At 37.6% G+C, this 15,549-nt stretch overlaps 1 protein-coding gene across 1 annotated transcript in view; it reads right to left on the minus strand.

The window, feature by feature from the left end:
- The window catches only part of cacna1g (calcium channel, voltage-dependent, T type, alpha 1G subunit), a 349,320-nt gene that overhangs the window by 95,663 nt on the left and 238,108 nt on the right, over nt 1–15,549 (minus strand). Inside the window, exons 11-16 of the mRNA XM_063003080.1 lie at nt 15,058–15,209; nt 14,530–14,715; nt 14,249–14,363; nt 11,050–11,205; nt 3,521–3,586; nt 1,172–1,265 (exon numbers count right to left, since the gene is read on the minus strand). Coding sequence (XP_062859150.1) covers nt 1,172–1,265; nt 3,521–3,586; nt 11,050–11,205; nt 14,249–14,363; nt 14,530–14,715; nt 15,058–15,209 — 769 coding nt within the window. The remainder of the gene's footprint in view (nt 1–1,171; nt 1,266–3,520; nt 3,587–11,049; nt 11,206–14,248; nt 14,364–14,529; nt 14,716–15,057; nt 15,210–15,549) is intronic.

The following is a 15,549-nucleotide window of genomic DNA, read 5'->3' on the forward strand; positions in this document are numbered from 1 at the left end:
ATTTAGACATAATAAACAAATAATATAATTAAATAAATAATAAACAAAAACAAATAAATATATAAAAATACATAAATAAGACATAACAAAAAAAGACATAATAAACAAAAATAAATAAATAATATAAAAAGAAATAATAAATAATATATTTAGACAATAAAGAAATAATATAATTAAAGAAATAATAAACAAAAATAGAAATACAAAAAGACAATAAATAATATATTTAAAGACATAATAAACAAAAATAAAATAAATAATATAAAAAGACAATAAATAAATAATATATTTAAAGAAATAATATATAAACAAGTGGGAAATAACTGGGGTAAAAAGAATTCGAATACCAGAGCTAAAAACTCTGACACTAAGCAATGCTTGGTAAACTGGTGATGATGAACAGCACAAAGAAAAATATTCAGTGTAAATGTTTTACCTTATTATGCATTGGAAAAAAAATAGAAAAATAGAAAAAATACATAAATAAATAATATATTTAAAGACATAATAAACAAAAATTAATAAAGAATATATATTAATAATAAATAAATAAATAAAGTAATTAACATAGCTGTAGGTAATCCTGTACAAGCATAGCATAATAATCAGGACTATGTTAATCACTAACAACTCATTACTATACACAGCCTGCTCACAGTAAAATGGCCAGATTTCCTTTTTTTTTTTTTTTTTTTTTTTTTTTTTTTTTAACAATGATCAGTCTAATTTTACTTTCAGTTTTGTATACTTGCCACTAATGTGCAGGTGTTCTGTTTTGAAATGGGTAATTTATAGTCAGGTTTTAACATTTATATGCGAGGGTTTGAAAAAAAAAAAGGTAATTTAGGCCTCTAGGACATCAAGGCATAGAAACAGACTATCCTAATTTGCAGTATTGCTCCAGTTAGCACGTTAGTGTTTTATAATCCAGGTATGGGACTAATAATAACTGGGACTAATAATAACTTGAATCTGCATGAATTTCATGAAATGACAAACTGAGCTCATATATAATGTAACACTTCCAGTTATTGCAAGTACTAGAAGTCCTCTTCTAAATGGAACATACAAATACTTTTAGTTTAAAGTAGGTATCATACTAATACAGATAATACCAAGACAATGATTAAAGCAGACACTATTCCATGAATTCCATGTTCCTGTGTCTCACCAGAAGAAGCTGACACGTCCTTTTTGCTTCTGCGCACATCATCGATGCTTTGTGCGTACAAATCTGCTTCTGACTCTGATTTCGAGCCATCCCCCTTAAATAAAAAGAAGAAAAGTGTCAGTAAATAGCCAGGTGAGGAATGTAGTCAGAAAAAATAGAGGGAAAGGAGTGTGAACTGGCAGGTCACTGAAGGATTAACCTTCCCATCAAAGCAGGGTGACTGGTTCTATAGCAAAGCTAACCTAACCATGGGATCTGCATGCATGAATAGGCTGTAATCTGAAATGACTCGTGATGCTGGATTCACTGTTAGTTTATGTGAGTTCTGCAGTCAGTATTTATTAAATGTGTCATTTAGTTGTTTTTCTGGGAAAATGATCTCATGATTAGACCATCTGCTTTATTTGTGTAATGACTTATCCACATGAGATTGAGTACGTGTGAGGTTATTTCTGGTCAGCGTGAGGAGCAGCATCAGAGGAGCAGACACACCAATAATCACACTGTACAAACAAACTAAGCTATTTTTAGACGCTGGTCTTCCGATTTTTGTCAGTGTCCCCCTCCCTCTACAGTCTTAATAAACACAGTGCTTTGGTCTAGCACAAAAACAGCCTTAGGAGACGTTTAGAACAGCAGCATCAATTAATATCTGTCTCTCTAAATTAAAGTCAATAAACTGTTATGGCAAAACTGTGGACAATGATTTTTTTGGGTGCCTATTTAGATGGCACTTGATTTACATCAAATTTGATTATGGGACAGTGACATCTTTATAAAATAGCCATTTTACTGCATTGGTATGAATTGGCCATTATTGGCCATGATATGAAGCTAAGCTATAATTTGGCTTATTTTATTTTTTACCAATTATTTTGCAGTCACTTTTGGAAGAGTGTTAATAATATCATATCATCCTTTACAATTTATGCAGGCAAAGATTATGGTAACTATCAGATAGACATCAGATAGATTATGTTAACTGTCAGATAGATAGATGGATGGATGGATGGATGGATGGATAGATGATGGATGGATGGATGGATGGATAGATGGATAAATAGATAAATAGATGGATAGATAGATAGATGGATAGATAAATGGATGGATAGATAGATAGATAGATAGATAGATAGATAGATAGATAGATAGATAGATAGATAGATAGATAGATAGATAGATAGCTGCAATGCAGTAATATTTCTGTGATTGTGTTTATGTTCAGTAAATTACTTGTTTAAAATTATATAAACAGTAAATACAGAACTTAAGAAAGTCTAAAAACACCTTCACTAACAATGCTGCTGTAAGGTACAGCAAAAATACTGTATGTAGACACCATTTCTAAATACTGAGTTCAGGTGTTATAGCCTTGGCCATTGCTAAGATGTTTATAAAACCAATTATATAAAATAAATTATATTTTTCGGGGCGATTGGGTGGTGGAGCAGTAAAATATGCTAGCCCACTACTGTTAAAGATATGGGGTTTAAATCTCAGGCATCTACACAGACATGAGTGGCTATGTCTGAAGTAGGGATGGCCAAATAGCCTGGCATTAACAAAAAACTGTGCCAAATCGGTAAAATAAAAATGAAGATTCTAAGCTTTAGTATGACCCAAATCTGAATATATATTGGCTTGACACTGAAAAAGACCAAATCTGATCAACTGATAATTATAAGATAAGGTTATTATGATGATAACTTTGAGATACTTGTAAATGGAACAGTAAAAACCCTGTAGGAAACGTATGTAAGCATCACCTTGCACAGCTGTATGGATGTGTGTGTGTGTGTGCGTGTGTGCGTGTGGGTGCGTCGGGGTGGGGGGTGGACGGGGTCGGTGAGGAATGTCCAGAAAATGAACAAATAAAATGATAGAGTCACCTTAGCAGGATCAAAAGCTGATTGTTTTGTTATTATTGTTGTTATTATTTAGCTAGCCTGCAATGTCAGTTCCCAATTGTTGTAATATAATGAGCAGCACGTCTCGTACGAAGCTGTGATAAACAGAATGAACTATAACTCTGGCAAATCAAAGCTATCTGGCACACAGTGATTTAAAAGCTACGTGAACGTGAGCTCCTTTTTATTTGCTTTTGTTCGACTGGCTTTGCCTGATTTCACTGTGGCTTTTCATAAGCTCCCCAAAAGCTCCCCTTTTAAGTCAAATAAAATAAAGAGTCTTTGCTAGATTTGAACGTTTCCTGCAGACATCGAGCAAGTGAACCTGAAGAGGGACTCTTACATTTGCTACTACACCAACAACTACAAATGATATTTCGGACAAACGCTGGGGTCTTCCTGATTATTCACATTGGGTTACTTTACAGGCAATGCTACATACCCCCGAGTCTACTGGTAGCTGAATACAGCTCAGCTGAGCATGCAAGTCTTCCCGTTTAGCCAGTTCCTGAAGTGGAGAGGGGTTAGGTTTAGGTCACAGAAGAAAAAAGGTAAAGAGTTACAACAGGAAAGACTGAGTAGGAAGATGTATAGAACTTAGCACATTCATTTATACTGATAGAGAGTGCAATCCTTACATGCTTTCTCAGTATAATGAAATAAACTGGTGCACTAATGTATACGAATCAGTGAAGGAGTTGAGGTGTAGACAGAAGCATTCCAAAAAGACTGGGTGCAAAAAAAGAGTTCAAACAGATATAGAGAGAACGATATACCCTGTGTAGATGCTCTGTACAGCTGACCACATACACTGATCAGCCCTAACATTAAAACCACCTCCTTGTTTCTACACGCACTGTCCATTTTATCAGCTCCACTTACCATATTTCTCTACATACTTTTTTTAACCTGCTTTCACCCTGTTCGTCAGGTCAGGACCCCCACAGGACAACCACAGAGCAGGTATTATTTAGGTGGTGGATCATTCTAAGCACTGCAGTGACACTGACATGGTGGTGGTGTGTTAGTGTGTGTTGTGCTGGTATGAGTGGATCAGGCACAGCAGCGCTGCTGGAGTTTTTAAATACCGTGTCCACTCACTGTCCACTCTACTAGACGCTCCTACCTAGTTGGTTCACCTTGTAGCATCTATTGCAGCTGTTTGAGTTGGTCATCTTCTAGACCTTCATCAGTGGTCACAGGATGCTGCCCACAGGGCGCTGTTGGCTGGATGTTTTTAGTTGGTGGACTATTCTCAGTCCAGCAGTGATAGTGAGGTGTTTAAAACTTCACCAGCGCTGCTGTGTCTTATCCACTAATACCAGCACAACACACACTAACACACTAACACACCACCACCATGTCAGTGTCACTGCAGTGCTGAGAATGATCCACCACCTAAATAATACCTGCTCTGTAGTGGTCCTGGGAGAGTCCTGACCATTGAAGAACAGCATGAAAGGGGGCTAACAAAGCATGCAGAGAAACAGATGAACTACAATGTGCTTCTATATGGTAAGTGGAGCTGATAAAATGTACAGTGAGTGTAGAAACAAGGAGGTGGTTTTAATGTTATGGCTGATCAGTGTACATATTACCTATGTACCATGCCCTTAACTCTAGTAAATGTTGATCATCTCTGTTCCCCAAATTTATTTTAGTCTTGCATTCAGAATTAAAATTGCACTGCAACAAAGTAATTATTATATTGGGCGATAAGGTCCAGCACATGAGTTTGAATGTCAGCTCTGCTACTGGCAGGCTGGACACCTATATGGACAATGACTGGCTCGTTCATCAGGTTGGTTGCCAGAGGTGATTCCTCATAATTGGTGCAATCACGACCTCTGCTACACAGAGACGAGGAATAATGAAGATCAGTGTGTGACTCTCCATGATTTAGCCCCTCTCTGACTCTGACTAGACTGAGCTCCAAATGAAGCCCTAGCAGAGAGGAAGCCAAATGCAATCAGGTAATTGAATACAACTAGATTGGAAGGAAAATTGGGGGAAAATGCAAAAAAAGAGTGGTTGTTATATTGACCACCACACAAGCGTGTAGCTACAATACTTTGTTAAATAATAATTTTTATAAACAACTATAATTTTATATTAATGATACATGACAACTTTAACTGTAAACAATAAAATGTCAATTTATGACCAAATTCAACACTGATTATCTGTTTTCGCAACTGTAAGTTAGAAACAATGTTGTGAACACCACTGGTAGTGAAATAGTTTTGAAAACTGATCAACATTCTCAGCATTTATTGATACATTAATTGACTGAACATATGGTAATTTTCACCCTTGGACTTTAGCTCTGGAGCTGGGTCCATTCGAAAAGTGTTCAACACATTTGGACAAAAATGAAAGCTTTTTTCCCTTTTTCAACCCTGGTGCACTTCCAGGAACCACCTGCCCACCTGACCTAACGTGAACCTGTATGCAGACCCCACCATCTGTGAAAGCAATCTGCTCCTGAAAGCCAGACATTCAATAATGTGACTGGTTGCACTTGTTCGTTAGTTTTTCTTCAGTTTTAAACAAGTGGAAAATGGGACACTGTAGACTTTACATCAAAATAGGGCACAACAAAGACCACTCCATCTGGAGATCGAACCCAGGACCTTCTTGCTGTGAGGTGACAGTGCTACTCACCGAGCCACCAAGCCGTCCTGCCCTTGACACAGTTTTTTACAGTTTTTTTTTTTTGGTGAAAATAAAATAAGGCATTTCTTAAGAAAAATACCTAAATAAAATAAAAATATATTACAAATAAGGAAAATAGGACAATATCTGTTTGGTGTGCATCATCCAATGAAGTGTGGGCATTTGGAAAAAAAATAATAATAATAAATAAATAAATAAATAAATAAGAGAGAAAAACAGTGCTCAGGTGGCGCAGCGGTAAAAACGCTGTTCACCAGAGCTGAGATCTCGAATACATTGTATCGAATCTCGGCTCTGCCTGCCGGCTGAGGCTGAGCGGCCACATGAACAACGATTGGCCTGTTGTTCAGATAAGGGGCGGATTTAAGCCGGATGGGTACTCTCTCTCAGACTAGTGCGATTACGACCTCTGCTGGCTGGTTGGTGGTGCCTGCACGGAGATGGGAAAGAAGTGCAGTACAGGGTGTGGCTCTCCGTACACAGCGCTGTACTGCACTGCACTCGTCAAGTGTAGGTGATAAGATAGATGTTCGATTGCTGTGCACGTGTCGGAGGGGGCGTGGAGCAGCCTAGTCCTCCCCAATCATGAGCAAGGACCAGCATTAGTGAGAGGATGATTGACGGGCAGAAATTGAATGCGCTAAAGTGGGAGAAAAAGGGGGGGGAGAGAGAAAAACTAAATCCAGTGGAATGAATGTGGAGTTGATTAGATTTGATTGATTGAATAATTTGGACCTGATTTTACACGCTGGTGTAACCGACATTACACGCTGGTGTAACTGAAAACGCACCAATTAGTGACCTGATTGCACACAGGTATTCGCTTAAAACCATGTCCGAGACATCGTGCCCGTGCCAGGGCAGTGGTCCAGGTCATGCAGCTCTGTGCTGAACATACCTTGTTCATCTGATGGTTTCCCTGGCAACCCTGAAGCATGGAAAAGTTTGGCCGGGTAAAAATATACGCTGTGTTCAAAAGAAAGGATGTTAAAAATTATGCAAACCATTTAGGATACTGGGGATAAGAAACGTTTTAATCTTTTTGGCATGAGACCTTCATAGTTAAAAATCTAAGTACTTTTTAAAATGACGGATGCAGTCAGCTAAAGCAAGGCAAAAAATGACTAATTTCCGGTAATCTTTTATTAATTACAACAGGGCATGTCTTTTCTGAAGGCCTTAAAGTGGCTGAAATCATTTCCAAAGCCATTATGCAATGTAAAAACTATTTCAGTCTGGCAGACAAGCAAGCATTAGCCTACCAACCATGTGCACCTTATAAAGAACAAATATGGAAAGCTCCAGGCTCTAGGGATTATTCTCAGGCACCTCTAGGTGTCTGGATCTTTTAATTGTGAAGGTATTTTTTTTTATATGTGACAGATTAAGTATATTCCATACAGCAACCTGGCATGGCCTCCCAATTTATTTTTATTGATAATGATTAACTAAGTTGTTGAAGCACAGTAGACCCTTGAGTTATGAACAGTTTACCATACAAACATTTTGGGTTACGAGCGATCTTTTTCAACTTTTCCAACAAACAAGTTGACTCCAACCGTCTCTCTCTCTGTCTCTCTCTCTCTCTCTCTCTCTCTCTCTCTCTCTGACAGAGGGGACAGTGAGTGGGAGAGAAGAAGGAATTCGGCTGAGTAAAGTATTCTTTCTTTCGTGCAATTACATCTACAAAATACAACACTATTGAAATAAGGAAGAAGATAATAGAGAAATATGAGAGTTATTGTTGTTTCTGGTAGATACATTTTATAAAAAAAAGAAGGAAATTTATTATGGCGTATGGTACAGCACACGTACTGTACTGAAATGTGTGTGTTTTATGTACAGTACTACTGTGTGATGTTTATTATTGTTTATTACACTAATGTCTATTCTATAATTGAAGATTTAAGGGAAAATATACTTGTATTTATAACAAAAAAGACCATTTAGGACATTAGAAAGGTTAGGTAAGGGGGTGGGTTTGGGAGGTCTGGCACGAATTATATCTATTTACATTATTTCTTATGGGAAAAATAGGTTTAACTAACGAACATTTTGACTTAAGAACAGCCCTTTGGAACCAATTAAATTCGTAAGTCAAGGGTCTACTGTAGCTTGAATTCACTTAATTTGCATTTGTGTTTTTGACCAAGTATTTAAGAAAACCCAAACGTAAGCTCATGCATGACTTGCTTGGACCAGCAGATGTAATTTAAACCAAATAACAGGTCTGCTATTGATTGCAAAGCAAGGAGCACAGTTGACACAGTCTACAGTCGATCAAGCTTTAAATCATCATGGGATTAATGCATATGTGCATCTTCAGAAAACCCATAAAATAACCCATAAAAATAACAACCCCCAGTAACCCCACACTCAAAAAGCAGTTCTTGTGCTGATGACGCTCCCAATAAGTTTAGGACTTATTGAGTAATTAAGTGCACCTGAAAATGGGGGATTTTAATGTGTTATGTTAACTTCTGGGCTGAGCTGTTGTTTCTCTGCCAAGCATCCACTGTTGGACCCTTGTGCAAGGCCATTAACCCTTTTGGCTCCAGGGGTGCTGCACAATGGCTGACCCTTACACTATGACCCCAGCTTCTGAACAATAGCTGGGATATGTGGAAAAAGAATTTCACTGTACTGTACGTGTAGATGTATATATGATGAGTAAAGGCATTACATTAGGACCACTGACAGGTGAAGTGAATAACACTGATTATCTCATCACGGCACCTGTTAGTGGGTGGGATATATTAGGCAGCAAGTAAACATTTTATCCTCAGAGTTAATAAGTTAGAAGCAGGAAAAATGGGCAAGCATAATGGTTTGAGCAAGTTTGACAAGGGCCAAATTGTGATGGCTAGACGACTGGGTCAGAGCAGTTCTTGTGGGGTGTTCCTGGTCTGCAGTGGTCAGTACCTATCAAAAGTGGTCCAAAAAAGGAACAGTAGCAAACCGGCGACAGGGTCATGGGCGGACAAGGCTCATTGATGCACGTGGGGAGTGAAGGCTGTTCTGCTGGAAAACCTTGGGTCCTACCATCCATGTGGATGTTACTTTGACACGTATCACCTACCTAAGCATTGTTGCAGACCATGTACACCCTTTCATGGAAACGGTATTCCCTGATGGCTGTGGCCTCTTTCAGCAGAATAATACGCCCTGCCACAGATCACAAATGGTTCAGGAATGGTTTGAGGAGCACAACAACGAGTTTGAGGTGTTGATTTGGCCTCCAGATTCACCAGATCTCAATCCAGTCAAGCATCTGTGGGATGTGCTGGACAAACAAGTCCGATCCATGGAGGCCCCACCTCATAACTTACGGGAGTTAAAGGATCTGCTGTTGACATCTTGGCGCCAGATACCACAGCACCTGAAGGTGGTCTAGTGGAGCCCATGCCTTGACGGGTCAGGGCTGTTTTGGCAGCAAAAGGGGGACCAACACAATATTAGGAAGGTGGTCATAATTTTATGCCTAATTGGTGTATTCTTCTACTCAGTAGTTCTTCACTAATTGATAACTCAACATCTCTATCAGGTTAGCATCTTCAAACATCATCAACATTTCATTTAAAGGGGAATGGTACCTTTGTTTAATCTAGACCAAGAACTGGTCTGTCTGTGCTCCCTATAATTCAATGTGGTGTCAAAGTAGGGTGTCCCTAATCCCTCAGTGAACTGTGGATCAAACCTCTGGCATTATACAGAATTCTCATATAATAAAACTAGCATCATTGTTCCTATCAGATTACCAATTATGTTTGGGCCAAGACTTTTAAAATGGCTAAGTATTATTATACGTGCAGCAATGTTGTTAAAAATTGAAAAAATGTCTAACAGGCTGACTTTTCACTGCTCCAATTTTCACTGTAGTGTTAAATGTTAAATGTGCCCTTCATCACTGCTTTTCCAAGACAGAAGATCAAAGTCTTTGTTTTTACAGCCTGCGGCAAGAAGATGGTGTTTAATTAAAACAGCACAGAAGCCGGTTTAAAGTAAACCCCCTCCACCCAAACTGATGCCCAAATGTACTGATCAGCCATAACAATAAAACCACCTCCTTGTTTCTACACTCACTGTCCATTTTAGACAGTATAGGAGCACTTTGTAGTTCTACAATTCCTGACTGTAGTCCATCTATTTCTCTACATACTTTTTTAACCTGCTTTCACCCTGTTCTTCAATGGTCAGGACCCCCACAGGACCACCACAGAGCAGGTATTATTTAGGTGGTGGATCATTCTCAGCACTGCAGTGACAATAACATGGTGGTGGTGTGTTAGTGTGTGTTGTGCTGGTATGAGTGGATCAGACACAGCAGCGCTTGTGGAGTTTTTAAATACCGTATCCACTCACTGTCCACTCTATTAGACACTCCTACCTAGTTGGTCCACCTTGTAGATGTAAAGCCAAAGACGATCGCTCACCTAATGCTGCTCTTTGAGTTGGTCATCTTCTAGACCTTCATCAGTGGTCACAGGACGCTGCCCACGGGGCGCTGTTGGCTGGATATTTTTGGTTGGTGGAATATTCTCAGTCCAGCAGTGACAGTGAGGTGTTTAAAAACTTCATCAGCGCTGCTGTGTCTTATTCACTCATACCAGCACAACACACACTAACACACCACCACCATGTCAGTGTCACTGCAGTGCTGAGAATGATCCACCACCTAAATAATATTTGCTCTGTAGTGGTCCTGGGGGGGTCCTGACCATTGAAGAACAGCAAGTTCTTTAATCAGCAAGTGGAGCTGATAAAATGGACAGTGAGTGTAGAAACAAGAAGGTGGTTTTAATGTTATGGCTGATCAGTGTAAATCTTTGATTGAACCAGTGGCTAGCCCTTTGGCCCCTCTTTTTCTTTGTGTCAGTCTACCCGTCACAGTGTGATGTTTTAAGCGCCTAACTCAGACACAAGAAAAAATAAAAAAATAAAAATATAAAAAATGTGTGAAAGTGGCTCTGAGGTGAGAAGTGCAACTGTGCCAGCGTGGCGCTAACACAAGACTGATGCGCCTCGACAATAAACAGGCAACCGGGAAGTCGTCAGTAAATGCTGAAAAATGAACACCATTAGACAGAAAGTAAAGATCGCAGGGATAAAGCAGAGGAGGAGAGAGAATAGCTGCGGGGGAAAGACAGACTGGGAAATATGATCAGCAGGAGAGGAATGGAAGGAATGAGAAATACAGAGCCGGGTGCAGGGAGGGAGATGGAAGATTGAGAGAGAATACAGAGTAAATAATAGAGAGGTGATGATGTGAAAGTGAAGAGCAGTGGGTCGACCTACCTCAGTCTGGAAACCCTCCACTAATATCGCCACCAGCAAGTTGAATAGCACATAGTTCCCAAACGTCATCAGGGCAATAAAGTAAAGAGCAGCTACGGGCGAGGTGGAGGCCATGCCGTTATACAGCACCTTATTCCAGTCTTCCTGGGTTAGGATCTAACAATAGCAGGTAAAAACGTCCAACATATTACTGTTTGTTTGTTTGTTGTTTAACGCCATGTTTACACATTGGTAATTCTAACATATTACTGTTTAACATATTATTGCAAATTATTATATATATAATTATTAATATATTTATATTCATATATTTACTTTTGTTTCCCCTGGCAAAGCTAGCATGTACACTTCTGCCCAAAAGAAACAAAACAAAATACAACCTCAAATCAAAAAAAGTTGGAACAGTATGGGAAATGCAGATAATAAAAAAAACACAGAGTTTCTTACATTTACTTTGACTTTTATTTGATTGCAGACAAGATGAACCTGAGATATTTCATGTTTTATCTGCTCAACTTCATTTCATTTATTAATAAACATCCATTCCTGCATTTCAGGCCTGCAACACATTCCAAAAAAAAGTTGGGACGGTAAAGCATTTACCACTTTGTAATGTTGCCATTCCTTTTCACCACACTTAAAAGATGTTTTGGCACCGAGGAGACCAAGTGATTTAGTGTTTCAGCTTTAATTTTGTCACATTCTTCCTGCAAACACCTCTTAAGATGTGCAACAGTACGGGGTCGTCGTTGTCGCATTTTTCGTTTCAAAATTCTCCACACATTCTCTATTGGGGACAGGTCAGGACTACAGGCAGGCCAGTCCTGTATCCGTACCCTCCGGATTTCTTGAATTGTTTAATGATATTATGCACTGTGGAGGGAGAAATAAGCAAATACCTTCCAATCTTCATTGGATCTACTTTGTTTTTAAACATTTCAATAATGTTCTCATGCATTTGCTGACAGACTGGAGATCATCTGATCATCTTTGCTCATCAAAGACTCAGCCTTTCCTGGATACTGCTTTGGTACCAAACCATGATTACAATCACCTGTTGACATCACCTGTTTAAAATCGCATCATTATTCAGTTTTTTCACCTCATTACTAGCCCTAAATTGCCCCCGTCCCAACTTTTTCTTGGAATGTGTTGCAGGTCTGAAATGCAGGAATGGAGGTATATTAACAAATGAAATGAAGTTAAGCAGATAAAACATTAAATATCTCAGGTTCATCCTGTCTGCAATCAAATAAAAGTCAAAGTAAGTGTAAGGAACACTGCATTTTTATTTTATTTGCATCTTCCATACTGTCCCAACTTTTTCTGATTTGGGGTTGTACACACATCCCTCCATCGGGAAAGAATTACAGTTGAAGTCAAATATTTGTTTTGGAGGAGTTAATCCTGACAGATTTGGTATTAAAAAACTGCAACTGTACTTTCATTCATTCATTTATTAATTTATTCATTGTCCATTATACCTGCTTTTTTTGTTTTTTAAAATGGTCGCAGACAAAAATAATAATAATTTAACAAACTAATTTTAACAGGCAAAAAAAAAAACTTGTACACAAACGCCCCCTGGTGGAAGCGTTGTAAACCACAGTGGGACCAGATTGCCACCATTTTCATTAATTAAGTCTATTTTGTTTTGTTTCGATAAATTTGATATGTTTTGATAAGTTGAGTCGTGATAAAAATAATTGACAAAATGTGGGTCTCATGAAAAAAACGTTTGAAAAACCTTGCTGCTTTGTCCGATTCGAGGTCACTGTGGGTCCAATACACTAGATGAAAGGCAGGAAACACACTCACACACACTATCAAATATCTAGTTACCCTGACTGAATGTCATTGAAGGGTGGGAGGAAACCAGAGCTCCTGAAGAAAACCCACACAGACATTGGGAGTAAAAATCCATACAGAAAGGACCTACACCACTCTGTCTGGGAATAAAACCCAGGACCTTTTTGCTGTGAGGTAAACACTGAGCCAAAGTGCCACCCAATTGTTCTTTTATTGTGACTAAATGAAAAACACATTTGATGTCTTAAAGACTGTTTAATGTTTATTATGGATTTTTTTTACATATATATTGGGTTAAAATATTTAAATAGCAGTGCAGAAAAATTAAAAAGATGATTTTTTTACACTAGGGGTTTCTCAGTGCCCGTATAAATAGAGCAAGTTTGACTGCACCAGTTACAAAGTGTACCATGTGACCAATAAGCTCTTTGGAGATCTCATATAAAATCTATATAATATCTCTATAAAAAAGTCCACTTTTCTGGGAAGGCAATTCAAAAGATTTAGTTAGTAGATTATGTAGCACATGTGGTTTGGGACACAGCCAGGATATCACATTTGATATTCTTGGACTTGGCTTGCTTAATTAAGTTTGAGACATTGTGTTTTGTATTGTTGATTGAGCTCTTTTGGTGTTGGAGAGGCTTTAAAAAAAAAAAAAAATCATAATATAATATAATAATAATAATAATAATAATAGTAATTAATAATAAAAATAATAGTAATAATAATAATAATAGCAATAATAATAATAATAATAATAATAATAGTAATTAATAATAATAATAATAATAGTAATAATAATAATACTAATACTAATAATAATAATAGTAATAATAACAATAATAATAATAATAGTAATAATAATAATTATTATAATAATAATTATTATAATAATTATAATTATAATAATAATAATAGTAGTAGTAGTAGTAATAATAATAATAATAATACAATAATAATAATACTAATAATAATACTACTAGCAAGCGTCTTTGAGTATCTTGGAAAGCGCTATATAAATAAAATTTATTATTATTATTACTACTACTACTACTAATAAAGATAGTAATAATACTACTACTACTAATAATAAAAATAGTAATAATACTACCACTAATAACAATAACAATAATAATAATAATAATACCAATATGGTAATAATAAAATAATAATAATAATAGCAATAATAATTATAATAGTAATAATAGTAATAGTAATAATAATAATAATAAAATAATAATACTAATAGTAATATAGTAAAAATAATTGTAATAATAATAATAAGTCATAATAATAATAATAATTATTATTATTATAATAATAACAGTAATAACAATAATAAATGGACCACAGCTGAACTTCAAAGACCAGCAATGAGCAGAAATACCTGAAACACTGTAACAATGGCCCAGAGCAAAGAGTCAAAATTCTTCCGGTCAGGCATCGTGTCTCCGTCTCTCTCCGAGCCAAACCTGCATCCGAACAGGTGCATCCCCAAAATACTGTTTCAAAAAGAATCAAGAGTTTCAGCGTGTGAGAAATGACCCATAGTGTTGTTTAACTAAAGTGGTACATTTACAGCTGTTGCCCTGCATATGGTGGTCACTAATCTATCCGTGTTTACACTGGTCTATCATATTGAGTGCCATGCTTGTCACAGTTTCACACCTAAAGATGAAGATGAAGAGCATAAGCAGCATGCAAAATGTTGCCACATTGTCCATCGTCTTCATCAGTACCACCAGCTGTCTCTGCAAAGCTGGCATAAAGCGTACCAGCTTCAGCACCCGCATCAATCTGAAGGTCCTCAGCACTGACAATCCGCCACCCTGCTGGCCAACAATCTCCCAGACACTGAGAACACACACACACACACACACACACACACACACACACACAGCAAATATTAAATGCGCTTTGCTCAATTCACAACTGTGTCAAATCTATTACATTCAAGTGTCTTCCTAAACAAGAGGCAAATTTAAATGTAGATGAATCTGGATTTTAAATCCTCAACCTGACAGCAGAGTAAACAGCTACCAGCTGTCAGATACTTCATAATAAATGCAATTTGTCAAGGTGTCACTATTTTGAAGTAACTGCCAAAAGAATTCCACTAATCATGATGAACATGACAAAATATGAAACCCTCAGTAATACAGACTGTAATACAAACTCTCACACTGAGAGACGCACCTGATCACCACGATTATGCCGTCGAAAATGTTGTAGGGATTCTTGATGTAGCCAAACGGGCCGTACACCAGTAGCTTCAGCAGCATCTCGAGGGAAAACAGACTGGTAAAGACGATATTGCTGATCTCCAGTGCGTTGGTTAATTCATCAGGCTGGGGAGGCAAAGATAAGACACGGGTCAGCTCAAATAATATAAGAGTATAAAAATGAGCACAAATATAGGCTGCTCCTGTATTAAGGGGTCACCCCAGTTTTGTCATCACACATTATCTTATTTCCATCTAGGGCTTGGGACCAGTACTGAGAGTACTAAGGCTATTCGGCCATCATCCCCTCCCCTCAGACATAGCCAATCATGTCTTTGTAGGCGCCTGACTGGGCAATAACAATGCATATATACAAATCCTGGATCTCAGCAATAGTGGGCTAGCATGATATACTGCTGCGCCACCCAAGTGCCCGAATCAATAAATACAAATAATTAAATAATAA

Source organism: Trichomycterus rosablanca, chromosome 10 (assembly GCF_030014385.1).
Source record: "Trichomycterus rosablanca isolate fTriRos1 chromosome 10, fTriRos1.hap1, whole genome shotgun sequence".
NCBI lineage: Eukaryota > Metazoa > Chordata > Actinopteri > Siluriformes > Trichomycteridae > Trichomycterus > Trichomycterus rosablanca.